This window comes from Prionailurus viverrinus, chromosome A1 (assembly GCF_022837055.1).
Source record: "Prionailurus viverrinus isolate Anna chromosome A1, UM_Priviv_1.0, whole genome shotgun sequence".
Taxonomy (NCBI): domain Eukaryota; kingdom Metazoa; phylum Chordata; class Mammalia; order Carnivora; family Felidae; genus Prionailurus; species Prionailurus viverrinus.
In genome coordinates, this window is record NC_062561.1 from 206169079 (window position 1) to 206190710 (window position 21632).

At 40.6% G+C, this 21632-nt stretch overlaps 1 protein-coding gene across 7 annotated transcripts in view; it reads right to left on the reverse strand.

Moving 5' to 3' along the window:
- The window catches only part of GHR (growth hormone receptor), a 276203-nt gene that overhangs the window by 28554 nt on the left and 226017 nt on the right, over nucleotides 1-21632 (reverse strand). For all 7 annotated transcript variants that reach the window (XM_047866704.1, XM_047866685.1, XM_047866678.1 and 4 more), the window contains one exon: nucleotides 2061-2190. In XM_047866704.1, coding sequence (XP_047722660.1) covers nucleotides 2061-2190 — 130 coding nt within the window. The remainder of the gene's footprint in view (nucleotides 1-2060; nucleotides 2191-21632) is intronic.

Here is a 21632-nt window from a genome sequence, read left to right on the forward strand (position 1 = left end):
ACCAGAAGAACTGTACCTCCAAAATCTCTCTTCACTCAACAGTCAATTCAACAGGCATTCAAGAGAGTTACCAAACATATACGCTTCCTGTCTGACTGTATTCACACAATCCAGCTTAGCCTCTTGGCCCCTACCTCTCTGTAGGGTCAGCCATAACAGAGAAAAAGTGCATTTGGTGCCCAACCTTGTCACCTCCGTGGGTACATCCAGGAGACCGCTCTCACACCTGGGAAAAGGGGAAGGCCAGTAGGGGTTGCTAACTCAAAGTATTTATTTGTAAACTGAGTACCCAGTTTTGCACTAAAAATGGTCTTAGAGCACACCAATAATCACTAATAGTAAAGAATCAAAAGTCGATTTGGTAAGCTCAGGCATTGGATTTCTGTATCATTATTATTTTAAAGGATTACTATATTATAAACAATAATAGCAGCTACCACTTGCTGAGTACGTACAATGTGCCAAGCACTGTGGTAAGCGTGTTTCATGTATTATCTAAAACATCCTCACAGACGTCATGAGACCAGGTCTATGATCTCCGTTTTGCAAATGAGGTGACTGAGCTGTGAAAAAACTACTTTGCCTGGTGTATGCAGTGAGTGCCAGCCAGGCTGAGATGTGGCTTTGTTGGCCCTGAGCCCATGTCCTGAACTGCTCACCACGTCTTCACTCCCTTTCCCCACTCCTCAGTGGGGGTAGATGGCATCCTCCTTGGACTGATAAACACCCCCACCCTGGGGTAAAGGGTCCTGGCTGACCTTACCTCTCGGCTTAGGCCTTCCCTGGGAGTGGGGTGGAAAAGGGGAAATGATAAAGTGTTTGAACCTAAAAATTTTAAAAAAGCAAAAAGGGACAACATAAGAGTGAACAGAAAGGGAAATAATTCTAGGGGAGAAGTCAGAAATAAACTACTTGGGTGGTGATGATACCGAGAGACTCTGTTTCACTCTTCCTCTGTCATTTTGCAAGACAACCAGTCAAAATGGAACGGAAAAGTATTACAGTTCCTTACTGAGTATAACTAATTTAACAGGAACATTGTCCATTTTTTACATAGAAACCAAGCTGAGTCTTTCAAAACATACATCTCTTCTAAAAGCCCACCACAGATAAAGTCAGATTCAAAGCCCAGCCGTGACCAGCAAGGCTTGGCACAGTCTGGCTCTGGCTAACCTTCTGACGTCTTCAAACATCGCATCCCTACGTCTAGGCTTGTGCCATTCTTGCTGGCCTCCTGCTTTCCTCCAGCAGCTCAGCCTCAGGAGCTTTGCACTTGCAATGACCTCTGCCTGAACAGTTCCTCCCCCCGCCCCTGCAGATATTCATGTGGCCTCTCTCACTTCACTTATGTCTCTGCTATAATACAACACGCCAGCAAGGCCCACTGTGACCTCCTCATCTAAAGTATCACCAAGCTCCCTACACACACACACACACACACACACACATACACACACATACACTTGGACTTATCCACACTTTCACATACTATCTCACATACGTTTACACATTCACACATTTTTGCACATCCACATACCCACTTTCACACATTCTCACATGCACATACTATTCACCCTCTTGCACACACACTTGTACACACTCCACACACACTCATGCATATTCACACTTGCACCTACACTTTCACGCACTCACACATATGGTCACTCACTTTCACACACTCGCCCTCAGACACTCTCATGCACATGCATGTACTCACATACAGTGTGGACACTTTTTATCCTCTTTCTGGCTTTTACTTTTCTTAATAACCCATATTAGCAGCTGACATTTATTTTTAAATTTTTTATTGTCTGTCTTCCCCAGTTGGAAATGAAGCCCATGAGTCTAGGGCCTTTACCTTTTTTTGTAATCAATGCTATATCTCCAGTGCCTAAATAGTACTAAACACGTAGAAAGGGCTTAATTAATAATTTTTGACTAAATGAATACATTTAAGTCATCAAAATAAATTATTTCCATCTCCACCACTGCATGCAGTTCAGTATACTTTCATCAGAAAATCCATGGAGGAAAAAGTCAGAAAGGCACGAAGGCTGCACCTTCTAATATAGAACAGCTGTGTGGATCCTGGGCTCTTGAAGCCACGACGAACCCCATCTGTCCAGTGGCACGAAAAAGTCTCTAGTTCAGGTGAACGGCACTTGGTGAACTTAGGCTTCCCAGAAGAATCTGCAGAGTAAGCAGAAAAGGCAAAGCATGAAATCAGGAGGGTAATGTATGGTCCTAATAAAACACCTATTTAAAGTGGTAAAGAAGAACCACTTTTTCTAGACACAGTCTTTTCCTGGGTCACAGTTTCAGAGCTTGATGCCTGCTAGTTATTTCTCTGTCAGCTCTTGATTCCAGGAGCAAACTGTTTTGTCTTCATTGCAAACATTATTTTTTAGGGCCTATTTAAGAAGCCAGAGCTAGAGAGAAGGTTTATTTGGAAGGTGACCCCAGGGACAGGAAGTAAGGGCAAGGAGGAGAGGGAAGGGGAGAGTTACCATAGTGGCCAGCTAGGGCCCAACTCCACAGCGGACCCTCTGAAAAGCTGTAGAGTGTGTCCTAGAGAAGGATGGGAGGCTGGGCTGTTTATCCACCAACTCCCACCACCCATTGCTTGAAGGCTACCCTGGGGGTGTTCATGCACCTGCACATGGGCTGAAGGTCCTGCCTGACTTGGGAGAGGCCTGGGCAGGCACCTGAAATGTCCCGGCAAGGTTCATGATGGCGACTGTCCACCACAGATGCATGCACTGACATCAGGTGGGACAAAGGATGTGGCGTGGGATCACAGCTTCCACTATAGGGTTGTTCCTCCCTTTATGGATTGTTGGATAAAAAGCCACTTAGGTTTGCATTCTTTTAAAAGATTCAGCCATTACCTGCATTAAATAGATGATGACTAAAAAATTCATGCATACGTATGTGTCAACTCTAGTTTGGGAAATGATGACTGCCCCTAAGTGTTAGGATATTCGCCCAAACTCCTCTGCATCTATGAAATCTGCAGCAGACAAGTCTGAGGCAAAACCGATTTTTCTATATCAATTCTCATTGTTCTCTGACTTCCATGGCCTTTTTTGGAGATAGCCAAGTTTCTTTTTTCTTTTTTTCCTCTCCTTATCTGATTCTACTTCAATTATACTGTAAACTTAATACATTTGTTCTCTGATCTAAAGCTCTCATCCCTGAGCGACAGGGAGGCTCTCAATTTTAAAGTACCTTTATAAATACTTTAAAACATACTTTAAAAATAAATAGCATGCAACCAAACACATACAAATTCCTGATTCCAAGTTCCAGGTTCACATCTGGTGTTCTGAACCAAAACATGCCTCCTTTTTTTCCTTTGTCAACCTCGTAATGAATGGGATGTTATAAACCTTCTAAATAAATCCATCATTCAACCATCCACTTGACAAACACTTACTAAACATCTACTTAGTGCCAGGTTCTCTTCCAAGAGTAGAGCAGGAAACAAAACTGCTAACATTCTGGTCCTTATGGAATTTCCCTTCCGGTGGGGGCTGGGGGGAGGGGGAGTCCCATGTAGAAAAATGAGCAGGGTAAGGACATAATGGGCTGGGAAATAGAGGCCCCATCCTCCTTCCATTAACACCCATATTAATGCAGCAAAGAAGCTCAGGCTGGGGAAATGTGTCCTTGTTTCTGAACACCTGCTGCCCCAAATAGTCTGGCCATAAGAAAATGAATCTTCAGGAAATCCTGAGTTGCAGATAGGTCCTGCAACCTATCTGCAGATGGGGGTGGCAGAATGTCTTTATTAATAAAATTCCATGGTCATATTGTTGTAAGAAATATTCCTTTTCCTGTATTAGCTAAGGGATTCACAGAGTTTTGGGGAATGGATAGGATCTGCTCGGTACCAAGGGCAGATGGTCAGCCCTCTCTAGGTGGTCAGCATTTAAGAACCCCCTGAGAGCACTGAAGTGTAGGAGCCTGTGTGAGCTGCTACAAGTGAATATAGTGAACAGGGTGAGTGTTTTGTTAGGTAAGCACCTATTATATGGTAGAGTATCTGGAAAAGTTCCTTTTTCTATCAGCTGGAGCACTGAAAAGGGTATTTTCAGATCCTTCCAGAAAATAAGTAATTAATAAAACATATTTAAGCCACCACTACTTTTAATTCCTGCAGGTGTGAGGAGAGTCTTGCATATTGTGACTACTCCTCTGCATACAAGGCAAGAAGAGGAAATGTGCCGGGTTGCAAAGTGAGAGATCCGTGTTCTAGTCCTGGCTCTGATACTATTTAGCCCTGTTCTTCCCAAGCTGTTTGGGCCTCAGGCTCCTCAATAGAGAGGCTGGAAGAGATGAGATCCAAGGTACTTTACAACTTCATTTTTACAATGAAATGACATATACCACCACTAATAACAACGTACACAACCAAAACGTAATTTTGGCATTTGAAACAACCAGAGAGCACCAAAAGGAAACACTACTCAGTTTCTTCTATTCTCTGTGCCACAAGCCTGCCACATCATGGCAAGAATAGTAAACCCAACTCAAAAACTTGAAACAGAAAGGAAAAAAAAACCCAAAACTCTGTTAGCTGGGGAGAAAAAAACTTAAAAAATTTAATTTAAAACACATTTTTCTTACTTAAACATAGTACTCTTGTTTATTCTGTTTCCTTTTAACTCCAGATGTATAGAAAGCCCTGTATTATCTTCTCATTATACATAAGAAATAGGAGATTTCTGGTTGTGGTGCTAATGTGATGAAGTGTGTGCCTACACAGGCATTCAGATACAGACCTAGTGCAGCAAAGCTATTTTTAACTTGTCTTTTTTTGGTGTGTATTTTCACGGTCCACCCTCCTTTCCCTACCTTCCTCCTTTCTTTTCCTCTTTCTTTCTTTCTTTCTTTCTTTCTTTCTTTCTTTCTTTCTTTCTTTCCCTTCCTTCCTCCCTTCCTTCCTCCCTTCCTTCCTTCCTTCCTTCCTTCCTTCCTTCCTTCCTTCCCTCCTTCCACATGGGTATGTCCTGCTAAGTGCTGTAGACAGGACTAAATTCTCAATGGCCCCAATGATCCCTGCTTCCTATCATTTATAAGCTTATGTATTTAATCTCCTTGAATAACTTGCTAATCTAATCTACAGAATGTGGCAGCATCGAGGGGATGTCGTATCTGTGATTAGACTATGAAAACTGTGGCTTCCACCTCAGCAGACTTTCATTCTTCTTGGTTTTGATGAAGAAGCTGCTGTGTTGGTGAGAACCACATGAAAAGGGACTGAAGTGGCCTTTGGCCAATAACTAGCAAGAAAATGAGGCCCTTAGTCTAACAACCCTTGAAGAACTGAATCCTGCCAGCAACCACACAAGCAAGGATGGAAGCTGATCCTTCCCCAGTCTGGCCTCAGATGAGACCAAGCCCCAGCTGGCACTTTGCAGCCTTCTGAGAGTCTGAGTAGCAGAAGTCCCAACTGATGGGCTAATTTGGAGGAAGGGTAGGGAATAATATTAGCTGAATTCTATTTATACTGAATAAATGAATCCAATATATCAGAACTTGAAAGTGGTGTTCAACAATGGCATAAGCCACTTTTCTTAGCAAATGGAATGCCTCACGGTGCGTGTGGGGAAGTATGTAACTTCTCTGTTGGAGGCAAGAATAACTGTAGTGTAGCTGGCTGCTTAGCTTCTTCTCTGTTGCTTCCTGCTTCAGCTATTACTACTGTGGCTGAAGATAGCTGGCATTTCTAATGTTCAGCTCCTTAGTGTCATGCTGAGGTTTTTCCAAGTCTAAGAGGTACTGGCCTAAACTTAAAATGAGCACCTCTCTGATTATCTCTGAAAATCCTAGTAGAAGCTTGCTTTTTTTTTTTTAAGTTTATTTATTTATATTGAGACAGACAGAGAGCGAGAGAGAGAGCGAGAGAGAGAGAGCAAGAAAGTACACATGCATGCATGCAGGGCAGGGGCAGAGAGAGAGAGGGAGAGAGAGAGAGAATCCCAAACAGGCTCTGCACTGTCAGCACGGAGCTGGAGTGAGTCTCAAACTCATGAACAGTGAGATCATGACCCGAGCGGAAATCAAGAATCGGATGCAACTGACTGAGCCACCCAGGCCCCCCAGAAGCTTGTTTTACATTTCATTATAAAGACAACAAATGGCTATTATACATTCTCAGGTCCTCTCTGATGAGCCACAAACAATAATTTTGAACTAGTATAATTCCTGCTCTTTCATGTTTTTTTTTTTAGCCTAAATCTAGAGACAGTGTAGTTCAATATCCATTTATAGTATCTCTGTAAAGAAGGTTGCACTTCACAAGAGAGCCTACCTTCGGCCCTTACTAGAAGAATTGAGTATTCTAACTCGAGTGGTCCCACATTTTGAAGAAATGTTAGTATTAACACTGATCAGCACTCAAAATCTTGAGAACAGATTTGGTATTTATTTTTATTTTCTCTTTGGAGCCTTTATTTTGAAAATGTGGATTTTGACTTGCAACTCTATATTTATTTTAGTTATAATTACCATGTTACATACATCACCTTCCATCTTATATCATGTTGAATACTTTACATATATTGTCTCCTTTAATACTAACAATGATTACAGAAGGTGGGCATTATATCCACTTAGAGATGGGTGAAAAACTGGAGTTTAGAGAAGTGAGTTGCCCATGTTTATACTGCTGTAGGAAGCAGAGGTGAGACTGAAATACAGGTGGTGTGTGATTTTCGGTCTAAAGTCAGAACTAGCAAAAAAACAGTAGCTTTTTTGTTAGACAATTTTCTCTGGCTCCTCAAAAAATTCCCAGAAGGGAAAAATGACAAGCTCAGATGTGCTCTTGATTCAATTCTCAGAAATCAGTAACCTGGCAAGCCCTAAGAGCAGCATTTCCTAATTATAATTGCACAGTGGAATCAACAGGGGAGCTTTAAAAAATACTGATGCCTTGGCCTACTCCCAGAGACTTGAGTCAATTTGTCTGGGGTGCAGCCAGGTTATCACTATTTAAAAAATTTTTTTTCAATGTTTATTAATTTTTGAGAGACAGACAGAGACAGAGAGAGAGGGAGGGAGACAGAGAATCCGAAGCAGGCTCCAGGTTCTGAGCTGTCAGCACAGAGCCCAACACAGGGCTTGAACCCACGAACACTGAGATCATGATCTGAGCTGAAGTCAGACGCTTAACTGACTGAGCTACCCAGGCACCCCGGGTTATCACAATTTTTAAAAGGTCCCCATGTGTTTGCAATGTGTTTGCAATGGCACAGGCTGAGAGCTATGTAGAGAAATAAAGTTATAAGTAAGCACTGAAAAGTTGGCTTTATACATTATTAGGTTCTCTGATCAGTTCTAGCAGAGCTTTGTATCAAGAGTAACTCTTGGTTTGAGCACCTGGGTGGTTCAGTTGGTAGAGCATGCAGCTCTTCATCTTGGGGTCGTGAGTTCAAGCCCCACACTGAGCGCAGAGCTTAAAAATAAAAAAAGAGTGACACCTGGTATAAACTCCCATGAGCTTCATACAGGAGGGTGTGGGAAAGATATGAATATTAACTTTCACCTCAAAAGAGTAAAATAATCCTTCATGACGAGCACTGGAGAACTAAGAGATATTTTAAACAGGTGCACAAATGGTACATGTCTCAATGCTAATCCTGCCTAAACTTCTGAGAAGACTATAAAACGGCAATGGGAATTATTAAGAAGTTAAACCGGTATTCTTACTGCAGTTATCATTTAGAAAGCTTGAAGAGGGTTCTACCAAATTCACGTCTTTAAATGATGATCGAATGACAATGTGTTCAAACTGCAATGATAGAAGAACAGTGTCGGGGGGGCTGGAGGTCCCTCTGGTTGCAACACGTCACCGTTGACAGTGACCATGGCTGATTCTGCCAGTCAGACCGGCTGGGGTGGCCAAGGTTGGCTCCCCTCTTCACTGGCCAGTGGCTCTCCCCTTGGGGGGAGATGATCTTCCTGACAGTATGCAGAGCGAGAATGTCAAGTAGCAGTTACACACTGAAGAAGTCTTGTGTTCTTACTCTCCCTCACCAGACACGCTTTTCTATCCTCTACTCATGACAAAGAAAAAACAAAAACAAAGGAAATCACACGCCAGTTCCCAAAGTTGGCTTGGTGCTGGGTGTTAGGGGAAAGGGAAGAAGAGGAGGGGAAGGTTGGCGGGAAAGGACAACCTTCTTCAGAGAACTCTGGGTTGTGGACTGGAAGGCACTCAGCAGTCACCTGCCCCGAAATGTGGAACATCCACTGGACCACATCATGAAAGAGGAAATATTACAATGAGAGAGAAGCATGACACACATTGGACCAGATGCCTTTTGGGTCCTTTTTGGTAGATCTGAGCTCTGCTACGAGTAATCATCATATAAGTGTTTGCTGTGGTTATTATTTCCATCCTCGCAGTCAGCTGGGACTGCCAATTTATGGTTTGTTAACTGTTGCTACCTATGAAGAGCAAATGCTGAGCACGCTGCTAGATCTGAAATTTATCCTCCATTTTACATGTAATTATAAGTCCACTAGTGCTAGTTAACCCACATGAAGTGTATGTGGTCATATCGTGACAGCTATTTCCCTCACGGTTTAGAGGTGATTTTCTGTGGTTATCTTCTAGATAGTCATAACTACTGAAGTCTGAGTTCTAGATAACTAGAAGATGTTGCTATATTATTATATATTAGTATTGAAATAAAAAAAATCCAAGCACAGCCTTTCTCTGTGTTTTCTTGAGAAGCAGTTAAAAAAGAATGCTGTAAGTCTATGAAGAAGCAGCAGGAAGGAAAATTAGGGGCACCTCAGGCAGGCACTGTGGGGCTGGCCCAAGAGGATCTCTGGAACACTGAGAATGCTATGTGATGCTTTTCTCTAGTGACCTGGGTACCTGTGGCACAAGTGTTATCAGCTTCTTGGCAATGATCTTTTCAGAAAAAGCCCATTAAAACAGAAGAGGGCTGAATTGGAATTTGGAGAGTTCTGGTTCTGTCATGAAGAGTCCCTCCAACTATTTCAACTCTCTGAGCCAAAGCCACCCTGAATGGAATGGGCTGGGTGGTTGAATCATATTTTTAAGGTTTTTCCATTTCATTTATTTGTAGAGGAATCCAGCCTGTAAGTATTTGCTGGGGCTTCCTGGGGATGGGGTTCTGTACTGAGGGGTCCTGGGTTTTACACAGTACTTGTAAACAGATTCAGAGGACTAAGCCTCCCCCCCCACCGCTTGTGGGGGTCCTCCCTTTTGAAGCTCTGCTTTGAGGCCACATATCTATTTCCAAAGTACTTCTGTCATTTACAAAGTGCTCTTCTATCTGAAGAGCTTCAGGAAATCAGTGATTCCTCCTTATACACACTCCCTTTCACTGAAGGTCATGTCCTTGATGGATGCTGGTCAAAATATGGTAAAAGAAATCTGTAAACTTCCTGGTTGATCACTATTGTCAAAAGTCACTGGGGGCGCCTGGGTGGCTCGGTCGGTTAAGCGTCCGACTTCGGCTCAGGTCATGATCTCGCGGTCCGTGAGTTCGAGCCCCGCGTCGGGCTCTGTGCTGACAGCTCAGAGCCTGGAGCCTGTTTCAGATTCTGTGTCTCCCTCTCTCTGACCCTCCCCCGTTCATGCTCTGTCTCTCTCTGTCTCAAAAATAAATAAACGTTAAAAAAAAAATTAAAAAAAAAAAGTCACTGAACTACTTTATAGATAACATAATGTTAAAGAGCACATTAAAGAAAACTGGTAGGCTTTTGTTTTTAACCTATGCCATTGCCAAGTAGTTATGAAACCACAAACACTGAGTTTGCGTAGGCTATTGGCACAAACGGCTTTGAATTAATGGTAGAAATTGGCAAAAAAATTTAATACAGTATTTCATGTTGGACAATACCGAATGTAAGGAATTCACCTTCATAGTTGCTTTCCTTTATATGGGCCTCCGAGGCACTGAGGAAAGCACAGCTGTAAAATCTTCTGCTTAGGTACTTACTGTTTCAGAGTTGAGAACAAGGGTTCCCAAGTTCTTTCCTGAAATGTTCATCTTTTTCTTTCTATTTCAAATTAAACTCTAGTACGCTTTTAAAAATGGATTCTTGGGGCGCCTGGGTGGCGCAGTCGGTTAAGCGTCCGACTTCAGCCAGGTCACGATCTCGCGCTCTGTGAGTTCGAGCCCCGCGTCAGGCTCTGGGCTGATGGCTCAGAGCCTGGAGCCTGTTTCCGATTCTGTGTCTCTCTCTGTCTCTGCCCCTCCCCCGTTCATGCTCTGTCTCTCTCTATCCCAAAAATAAATAAACGTTGAAAAAAAAAATTTAAAAATGGATTCTTGGTGCATTAAAAAAATTGTAGGGCTGACTAAAATAAAGGCTTGGTGATCATGTCCAGTTACTTTAGGATGAATGTCAAGTCAACTGAACTGAATGGCAAGTCGTTAGTATCTTGGAGAAGTGTTTTTGGCACACGCCGTCTTCCAGGACATTGACCTGAACGGAGTCTACAGGCAGCTCATGTGGATAGCAATGTCAGAAAACAGAGTGTCACCTACTACTACCAGCACTTAAGCATTTATCTTTTTACCAAAACTTACTTTCTGTTGCTCTATTTGGTTTTCATGGAATACTTTATAAAATGTACTGAATTTACTTCCCTTCTTAGGTACTTACGATTGAACATGATTAATCCTGGGTTTCAACACTCAGGGGGGTTAATCAATCACCTTTCTCCTCTTTCCTTTCTTGTCAATAGCACGTAGCTGGTGCATTTAGCTTACTTAGTGTTTTCACATTATTTCATTTAATTGTCCTGGACAGAGTGATCATATACTTCTCTAGCTAATTTAAAATTTTCTCTCTTCTCCCTAGATTTCATCAATTCTCTTAAGACTCACAGGGCTTCTTGGTGGAATGACAGGGACACTATTTTCCTTGGTGTTTTTTCCTCTGGCTAGAGACGGAGACGTGCCAAGGCAGCTATAAGCAGCCCTAAGTTCCAACAGTGTAGCCTGCTGGAAGGTAGAAACAGGAACATCACTTCAAAGATACACATTTACTGCCCTGCAGAACTGACCTAGGACAAAGAATTGCCACGGTTTCATTATTTAAAAAAAAAAAGATTCCATATAGCATGGTTTTGAGATGTCCAAGTAACAATTGGCCTTACATTTAATAAAATTTATTTTCTGTTTGGTTAAGGTAAGGGACATCCTAGATAAATATCAAATAATTATATAATCAAATATGTTGGATTATATATATTACAAATATATTTATAATAGAAATTATACATTATATTTATAATAAAAATTACATGTTATAAAAATATGACACAACAGAATCAAATATTAAAGATAATATAATCAAATAATTAAAATATAAAGCAGGAGGATTAACTAACTTGAGTAGGTGGAGCTTCTGGACAGCATGTAAAATAGTACGGCCACCACAGAAATACAGTTAGGAGTTCTTCAAAAAGTTAAAGAGTTACTTATGACCCAGCAATTCTACTTCCAGATATATGTATACCCAACAGAAATGAAAACATACGTTCACAGAAAAACTTGCACAAGTATGTTCATAGTAGCATTAGTCTTAATAACAAAAAGTAGAAGCGGGGCGCCTGGGTGGCGCAGTCGGTTAAGCGTCCGACTTCAGCCAGGTCACGATCTCGCGGTCCGGGAGTTCGAGCCCCGCGTCGGGCTCTGGGCTGATGGCTCAGAGCCTGGAGCCTGTTTCCGATTCTGTGTCTCCCTCTCTCTCTGCCCCTCCCCCGTTCATGCTCTGTCTCTCTCTGTCCCAAAAATAAATAAAAGTTGAAAAAAAAAATTAAAAAAAAAAAAAAAAGTAGAAGCAACCCAATGTCTGTCAGCCGATGAGCAGACAAACAAAATGGCATAAACATATCATAGAATATCATTTAGCCATAAAAAGGCATAAAGTACTGATAACGTGCTACGCCATGGATCCAGCTGGAAAATGTTTTGTTACACGAATGAAGCCAGACACAAAAGGGTACGTATTAATTACATTACTCCATTTATAGAAAATGTCCAGAATAGGCAAATTCATAGAGACAGAGAGCAGATTAGTAGTTGCCAGGAAATGAGGGGAAGGGAAATCGGAAGTGACTACTAATGGGTACAGTGTTTCACGCCAAAGTTGAATTGATGGTGGTGATGGCTACACAACACTGTGAATACACCAAAACCTACTTTTAAATGGTTAAAATGGCAATTTCTTAATGTGAATTTTATCTCAATAAGAAAATCTATCTAAACTTTTTAAAGCCAGAAGTTATGCTTACTCTAAGATTTATTACATATAATTTAATTTTTATGTTTTCTAAGCCTTACCTTTTCAATTTTAAAATCACTTTTCATTAATTTTAATGAATTTTAACTTTAATGTTGCCGTGACACAAGAGGGATCGCCAACTCACTGAACAGAAGACACCACTGAATTCTTCGGTCCTATGAAAATATCCTGCATGAAATTTAGTTAAAGTAATTGCGAATGGGACTGTCAGGTTCTTTTTTTTTTTTTAAGTTTATTAATTTATTTTGAGAGAGACAGGGCGTATGTCATGCATGTGAGTGGGGGAGGGGCGGAGAGGGAGAGAGAGAATCCCAAGCAGGCTCTGCGCTGTCAGCGCAAAGCCCCACGCGGGGCTTGATTCCATGAACCATGAGATCATGACCTGAGCTGAAATCAAGAGTCAGAGCCTAACTGACTGAGCCACCCAGGCACCCCATCTTTTTAATGAGATTATCCCAATTCCTGAAAAACAGTAGCTGAGGAGTCTATAGGCAGAGTTAACCTGTTACATGCTGGAATCCCCTGGGGTTTAAAAAAATGCCGATGCCTGAGTTCCAGGCTTCAACTGGAAGGTAACTTATAGAATTATCAATTTAATTATCTGGTCTTTGGATTTTTAAAAGCTCCCCAGTGATTTTATTATATATTATTATTATTTTTTTAAAAAAATTTTATTTATTTATTTTGAGAGAGACAGAGAAAGCATGAGCAGGGGAGGAGAGAGACAGAGAGAGAGACAGAGAGACAGAGAGACAGAGAGAGAGACAGAGAGAGAGAGAGAATCCCAAGCAGGCTCTGTGCTGAGAGCACAGAGCCCAACTTGGGACTTGAACCCATGGAACTGTGAGATCATGACCTGAGCCAAAACCAAGAGTTGGACCCTTAACCAACTGAGTCACCTAGGTGTCCCAAAAGCTCCCTAGTGATTTTAAAGTGTAGCAAAATTTAAGAACTGCTGACTTACATCTTTTTCCTTCTGAGCTCAGAAGGCATTGTGCTTGTTTTTCACTGCTGGAGCCTCTTGTCTGGTTCTCATATGCAAGTTCTTGGCCAGGAACAGGAGGAAAAAGTAAGTGTGGGGACATTCTAATCCAAGCCTAAAAGTATGGCAGTGCTTTGCCAACATCAAATCTCTGTCACTGAAAAATATGAACCTCCTGAAGTTTAAGGGAAGCCTTCTACTGCCAGAAGAAACCAACTGACAAATGAGACGTTATTTTCCCCATCTTGTAATTTTGCTGAGGTCACTTCATCCTCGCTGATAATGATATATTCTATCACGTAATTTCATTTCCAAAGTTTGGAGTTTCAAATGCAATCAAACATCTTTTGTAGTGAGCACACCAAAGTTTTTTGGTTGTAGGATTAACCGCTACATTCACCACTCAGTTATTGATGCGTTCATTTATTCAACAAACAAATCAATGAACACCTGCTTATAAATCAGGCTTCAGATTAACACGTTCACTTGCTGGAATAGTGTATTTGGTCCAAGGATCATGGCACACAAGACAGACCATTTTATTTAAACAGGCTGGCCCCATTCCCCGAGAAAGAGAATCAGCCCAGTCATTCTTCCCTAACTTTTGCTCTGTGTACATTTTCTGGCTTGGTGGAATTGCTATGACCACTTTTGAATTCCCAAGTCTGTATTCAGATTGAAAACCTGTTCCATGTATATATTTCTATTTCCACAAAAGAATGGCCAATATGATAAATACAAGGATAAATATGGTGGATGTGGACACGGTCTCCACAATGCAGAAGCAGAGAACATTTTTTCTATAAATACTTACACAGGAACACAGCTTGTCATTCTTTTGTGCGCATGTTTTAATTTTTAAGGTAATTTATTGCTACAGTAAGGCAGCTGTGTCACTCTGCATTCTCCTAAACCAAGTGTCCTCAACCAGGGACGAGCTTCCTTCCCAGGAGACGTTTGGCAGCGTCTGGAGACATTTTTGATGGTCACGACTGGTGGAGGGAGTGATACCGGCATTTGGTAGGGAGAGGCCAGGGGTACTGTGAAACACTCTCTACTGCACAGGACGGTCCCTACAACAAAGAGTTATCTGGTCCAATATGTCAATGGTGCCGTGCTCCAAACAAATAAAACCACTAACTTACAAAGTAGTTCTCCAAAATTCACATATGTACTCACAGTGAAAAAAGCTAACATAAAAATCTACATCTCCAATCTCCTCTACCCCTTTACCTCTCTAAACTCTTTTCCTGCTCAACAAAAGAAAAAACACCTTGCATTTTTAAGTCCTTCAGATTCTGTTTTATTTTATTTTGTTTTCTTTGGATTTTTAAAACACACTTCCACACAGACATTCCAAATTTCAGTTATTCAAGAAGCACTTATACACCATCTATCATGTGTAAGGCACTCCCTAGGTGCAATGGGAATTTTAAAAAGAACATGACAAATGGATTCTGCCTTTGAAGAGCTATATAAGCTAGTACAGGAAATAATACATGTACATATGAGAAGTAGCTAACAATAAAAGTCAGTTAAAGATAATAATCGCTTTAAGAAACCAGAAAAAGTAGTGAATAATAAGAGCTGAGGGTGGAGGGACAGAGGAAGGTTCCAAAGAGGACCAAGGAGAGGGTGATGAACTCATCCCAGTTTGCCAACATGGAAAAGTGCTGACGGGTGATCACCAACCAAATGCCACTAGGGACACATCTGTACACAAATTTAGTGTTATTTACCCTCCTACGTACTGAATCAGAATCTGCATTCTCACAAGATCCCACGTCATCTGTACGTACAGTAAAGACTAAGAAACATTGACTTAAGGCAACTGACTGCCAGCTAAGGGCTCTAACTGGATCAGTGGTTCTCAACTCTGGCTGCACATTAGACTGACTTGGGGATCTCTAACAAAATACCTTCTAGAGATCTAATTTAATTAGATTGGATGATGCCTTATACAACATTATATGTCAATTTTATCTAAAAAAAATAACGCTATTTCGACATATTGAGTAAAAAGATTGGTGTGATGCCCGGACATTGGTATTTTTTCTAAGTGCCCCACATGACATGTGACTCTAAGATGCAACCAAGGTTGAGGACCACTGAATTAGAACAATGAGCTTCTATGTTAGATTAAAAGGTCCCTCAAATACCAAGTCCTGTGTGGAACAAACCAAACAAGAATCAGCAAGGTGAAACAGCATGCATTGAATCTCAGGGGGACCTGGACAAGCCCCTGTATACAATAAGGATCTGATGTTGAGTGTGTCTGTGTTGGCTCAGAGGGAAAGGCAGTGTGGTAAGAGCACAAGCCTCTCTTGTGGGTGAGCTTGCTGGGGTCTCCCAGTAAGGTCCAGCCTTAAATTCCACTTGTGTGGAGCAGAAACATATGCTTACAGCTGTGTTTCAAGGGTTCTAAAGTTGCAGTTTCAAGTATATATGGCAGTGAGAGTGCAGCTGCCTTAATTGTGGGAGTCATGGAAGTTAGTGTTAGATTCTTTGCCATAATCCTGGGAGCAGAGCCAACCCTAGGCTCCAAGATGGCCCCGTGTCAGTCCACACAGGAGAACAGCCATAGTCGGCTTTGTGGGAAACTTGCAACTTCTCAACAGAACACGTTATGCCAATCCCTGGCATCAATCGACTGCAACAAATTTCCTAAGCCTTCATAGTTCTTCATTCATTGGCTCTTTCTGGAGTTCTTTGTTGCAGAAATCTGTGTTTTTTAGAGAGATGCTTCTCAAACTTTAGTGTGTAAAGGCATCACCTAGGGGTTTTGTTAAAATGCAGTAAGTAAAATTCAGTTAAGTGAGGACTGAGATTTTGCAACTTTTGTTAAGTTCTCATATGCTGCCGACGCTGCTTCTGGTGACCACATTCTGAGGAGCAAGAAGTTAGATCTGTGCTGTCCAATATGGTAGCTTCTAGCCACATGTGGCTATTGAGCATTTGAGATGGGGCCACTGTGACCAAGGAATTGGATTTTTAATTTTATTAAATTCTAAGTAGTTTACATTCAAATTGAAAAGTGAAAATGGTACAGAGTGTTTTTTTTTGTATTAAATATAACTTTATTGTTTCAGTAGGACTACATTTCACTTTACTGAAAATTTAGTGTCCCAATTGAGGTGTGCTATAAAACACACCGGATTATGAAGAATTATTAGGCTAAAATAATGTAAAAATTCTTAATAATGTTTTTATCAGACTGATTACATGTTGGAATGATAATACTTTGGGTATATTGGACTAAGATATATTATCGAAATTACTTTTAGCTGTGTTTCACTTTTTTTTTTTTATTTTTTTTTTCAACGTTTATTTATTTTTGGGACAGAGAGAGACAGAGAATGAACGGGGGAGGGGCAGAGAGAGAGGGAGACACAGAATCGGAAACAGGCTCCAGGCTCTGAGCCATCAGCCCAGAGCCTGACGCGGGGCTCAAACTCATGGACCGCGAGATCGTGACCTGGCTGAAGTCGGACGCTTAACCGACTGCACCACCCAGGCGCCCCTGTGTTTCACTTTTTTAATGTGGCTACTAGGAAATTTGAAATTGCATATGTAGCTCCCATTATATTTGGTTTAGATGTAGAACTGCTTTCAAAGGAAAACGGTATTTAATTAAAAAGGAAGAATTCAGAAAATATATCGCATCGGGCTTAAACATGAAATACCTTTTAAATGTTGCTAAATTGGCAAACTGTAGATTATGGTGTAGCTCTAACCCCCACTTCAAAGCATCTATCTCCTCTGGTCCACTCTCCTGAGACAGTCAGAGTTTTCATCTAGTTCATAGATGTTCAAGGGCTCCTCAGCAGAGCCCCTAAAACTTGTTTAATTTTCTTTCCTACCTTTTTGTCTTTAAAACACACCCGCCCCCATTTCTGATCTTAGATCCTTGCTAAGTAGGGCTAATATGGAATAGTAGGAAGAGCACAGGCTTGGAGGCCAGCGGGATTTAGGTTTGAATCCCAGATGTGCGACTTACTAGAAATATTATATAAATTTTGTAAGCCCCAGCTTCCTCAGGTATAAAATGAGAGCAAATTATCTACACAGCTAATGAAGATTAAATCAGATTATTTACAAAAGTACCTGTCACATGGTTGGTTTTCAACAAAGAACCACCACCATTACTAAGAGAACAAATTCAGCATTTCTTGTGGATCCTGACTCCGTCTATTGATATTTTTGAAATAGATCAGGTCATTAGGCATGGCAAGGACTTAGCCTAGAAGTATACCTCATAATGAGAATCCAAAGCACTGGAATAGTTCCCTTAGAAAGACATTTAAGACTAGGCAAATCTCTTCATAATCCATGAAAATGGAAGCTACCTTCTTATCCGTGCACCTACTTGGTCTTAAATGTAAAACAAACTTAGCTCAGAAGTAACGGACTCCCGAGGTTCAATGGCATGATTTCTCAAAATGACACTACTTGTATTCTGGACCAGATAATTCTTTTTTGCAGGGGGTTGTCCTGTGCACTAAATATCCTGCATAGATATTCAGCATCATTCCTAGCCTCAACCCACTAGATGCCAGTATCACTCCCCTCTCCCCCAGTTATGACTAACAAAATGTCTAGAGAGACATTGCCAAATGTCCTCGGGGGCCAAAAATCACCTCTGGTGAGAACCACTGCTCTATGGGAATGTATCACCCACTTTATAACCCTGATTATATTAAACTCTGATTATATTAAATTTTTTAAAAAATCTTTTAATTGTTTTAATGTTTATTTTTGAGAGAGAGAGAGAGAGAGACAGGGGGTGAGCAGGCGAGCGGCAGAGAGAGAGGGAGACACAGAATTTGAAGCATGCTCCAGGCTCTGAGCTGTCAGCAGGGAGCCTGACACAGGCCTCGAACTCACGAACTGGGAGATCATGACCTGAGCCGAAGTCAGACACAACTGACTGAGCTACTCAGGTGCCCCTAAAAAAATTTTGTTTTAAGTTTATTATTTATTTTGAGAGAGAGATAGAGATAGTGAGTGGGGGACGGGCAGAGAGAGCTGGAGAGAGAGAGAGAGAGAGAGAGAGAATCCCAAGCAGGTTCTGCACTGTCAGCATGAAGCCTGACGCAGGGCTTGAACTCATGAACATGAGATCATGACCTGAGCTGAAGTCGAGAATCAGACGCTCAACCACCTGAGCCACTCAGTTGCCCTGAATATAATTAAATTGTAAAATTGCATTTAAATAGAATAATTTTTATTATACAGAAGTACAATCATTTTACTTAAACGATAGTTCTTTTTAATTTTCATTGATTGAGTTCCTACTATGTGCTAAGTTCTTGCCATTTGCTTTCTCGTTTCATCCTTAAAACTCTTCTGTGAGGAATGTTGTGCAAAGGATTATAATCTTCATTCTATAGGTAAAGAAGCTCAGCTTCAGAAAAGGTAAATACTATTTCGTCAAAAACCAAACTAACAAGTAACAAAGCTGGGATCTGAATCCAGATTTTTCTCACTTCAAAGGTTTTTTTTCCCTCATATGCGGCACTGCCTCTTTCCGTTTTATTTGGGCTTTCTCTTTATCGTAAGGTTACTTTTTTGGCATTAGTCTCAGAGTTATTGGCTTTTATGAACTTGTAGAGACTAGAGCTTAAAGGTTAACTGTCCTATATTTGATTTGAGAAGATCTTATACTTCATCTTTTACCCTCATTCTATGAAGCACATAGGAAAATCATCCTTATTATCAGACCCATATATATTTCCTAGAGAGCAATGCCAGATCCCCTCATGGAAATAAGAAATAGTCCCTGCATCTGCGAAGTTTTCAGTCTGGTGGGAAAATAAGATTTATAGGTATGAAACAATGTGAAAATAAACATTTTAGGATATATTGGAATAGAAAATGAAATATTTCAGGATATAGCTATATAGAACTTTATAAAGAAAGGAAAGACCAGTATGAGTTATAATAGACCTAGAACCTTTAATAGAGAAGTTCTGGTGGGAAATAGACAGAAAAATGGCGATCAAGTTTAGGAAGCAGATCATTTATAACAGGCATTATAATTCCAAATTTGCCATTGTGAGTTAAAGGAAGAGGTTAGATGTATATTGCTGAGTATCTAGTTAACTGTTGGTTGGACAACTCTTAAGAATCATGGTCCACATTTGCCTCTTTCTCTTCCAAGTCAGGCTTTCTGCTAACTTCTAACCAAAAGATGGATAAACACATAGAAGAGTCAGAGAAGCAACGTTTACTTCAGACATAAAAGAGGATTCTGGGAAAATGGCTTTGACAGCTTCAAAAAGAAAACAGTTTATATGTCGTCACACACTGTCTTAGAGCTAGTCAATAAGGCCACCATTTCATTTTACAGATGAAGAAAATGATGTTCAAAAAAAGAGAAGTGAATTGGCCAAAGTGGCACAGCTGGTAAGAAGATTTTACTTCCCTCCCTGAAGAGAAATCATGGTTGCTAATTGTGGTCATTATTATTTACTTTGGATCTACCAACCTCTAAGGCCCTACCAAATTTCCAACTGTCACGTTTACAGAGAGCAAATCCTGAGCCTTACACTCCACGACAATATTTTTTTTAAACTTTATTTTTACTTATTTTGAGAGAGAGAGAGCAAGTAGGATAGAGACAGAGAGAGAGAAGGAGATACAACCCCAAACTGGTGCTGATAGCAGCACAGAGCCTGATACGGGGCTCGAACTCATGAATCGCGAGATCATGACCTGAGCTGAAATCAAGAGTCGGACACTTAACCAACTGAGCCACCCATGTGCCCCGACTCCACAACAATATTAAGACCATGTTCAGGGTTCCAGTGATCAGAAAAATAGGTATCTGAGTAGGCATTTTGAAAGCTTGTAAGAAACTAAACTAAAGCATTATTTCAAGTACTAACGGTCAACCTTGTAATGAGTTCAGAATTCCATGCATAATCAACCTATTTTATTACACTAGATGGCAGCAAATAGGTATCTAGGTGTATAGTCAGTAAACCAGGAAATTGAAAACAAAATGAAACCACACAAAGACTGAGTCTAAATTTGCCTAAATCAAGTAAAAGTTCCCACAATTATCAAGCTCTTGCATGCTCTTGAACATTCCTAAAGAAGTTGTCGTTCTTCTTACATGTTTTTCTATGGAGGTTCCTCCTTACACATAGTAGGGTGCTAAAAATTGTGATGAACCGTTTCAACGTTGAATTGTGTAATCACTGATGCTTGAATAGGTAGGGCAATATTTTATATATTTCCAGAATCCTTGTCCTGGCTGTCAGAGGCAGAGCAGTAATCAGTGAGGGGGGGATAGGAAGTAGTGAGAAGAGGACTTGGATAAGATGTTGCAGGATAGGACATCAGGATGCATAAGACAGAAAAAGCATAAAAGAAGGCTGTGAATGCTGGCAACAGAGGTATTTAAAATTAGAAAAAGTAGGTTAGATAATCACTAGTGGGACTGAAAGATTTTCTAGGTTATTCTAGCTTATTGTCTTCAAAGTGGACCATGCAAGCTGATCTATTGGGGAGTGAAAAGAAAACACTAAAACTTTTATTTCTAGGTTTGGTATATCTCAAGTAGGACAGAAATTAAGGTTTAATAACACTGAACATTTAGAGTCACACGGAGCCTTCACTCAGTCTGTGTGTCAGAGTCACAGTCATATTTGGTAAGAGAGAAACCCTCAGAAAGAGTGGGAGAGCCACCGGTGGTTCAGAGGATGAGTTAGCAGTACCTTTACTTGTCTCTTCATGTTAGAGTTATTTTTCATGTGGAGTTATTCTACATGGCTGATTTAATGGATAAACACATTATACTGATATACATTCTGGTGGTTGATCATGAGGTAACAAACAAGTGGCTTGAAAGGATTCACGTAAAGAAATCTCATATAAAAAGTAACTCTAATGGTGCCGGCCCATGTCAACAAGAAGGAAATGAGCTGACACTGTTCTTATTGTAGAACAGTCTCCAACCAAATCTGACGGGAAGTTCACTTCCCAAATGGGAAATTATCCTAAAGACCATTTGAAATACAGATTGACATCTACTACAACTAGTGTTCATTTTTTGAACCTCTAACTTGCTGTACCTTGTGCCCCTTTTCAGGTAGGAGATAGTAATGAAAAGCAAATACTGAAGTAAATGTAACCTTCAAGTTGTGTATAAACTATTAAATGAGGACTCTCCCCACAAAAGAAGTAAACTTCAAACACACTGAAGGAAGTATTTTGTTCTATTAAAGTTAAAACGTTTTATAATATTGCTTGGTTCAACTTTATCAACACTTTAAAATTTATGTTTATATACATCGTACAATGAGCAAAATGTATACGATTCACAAATAGGTGAGCAATGTATATT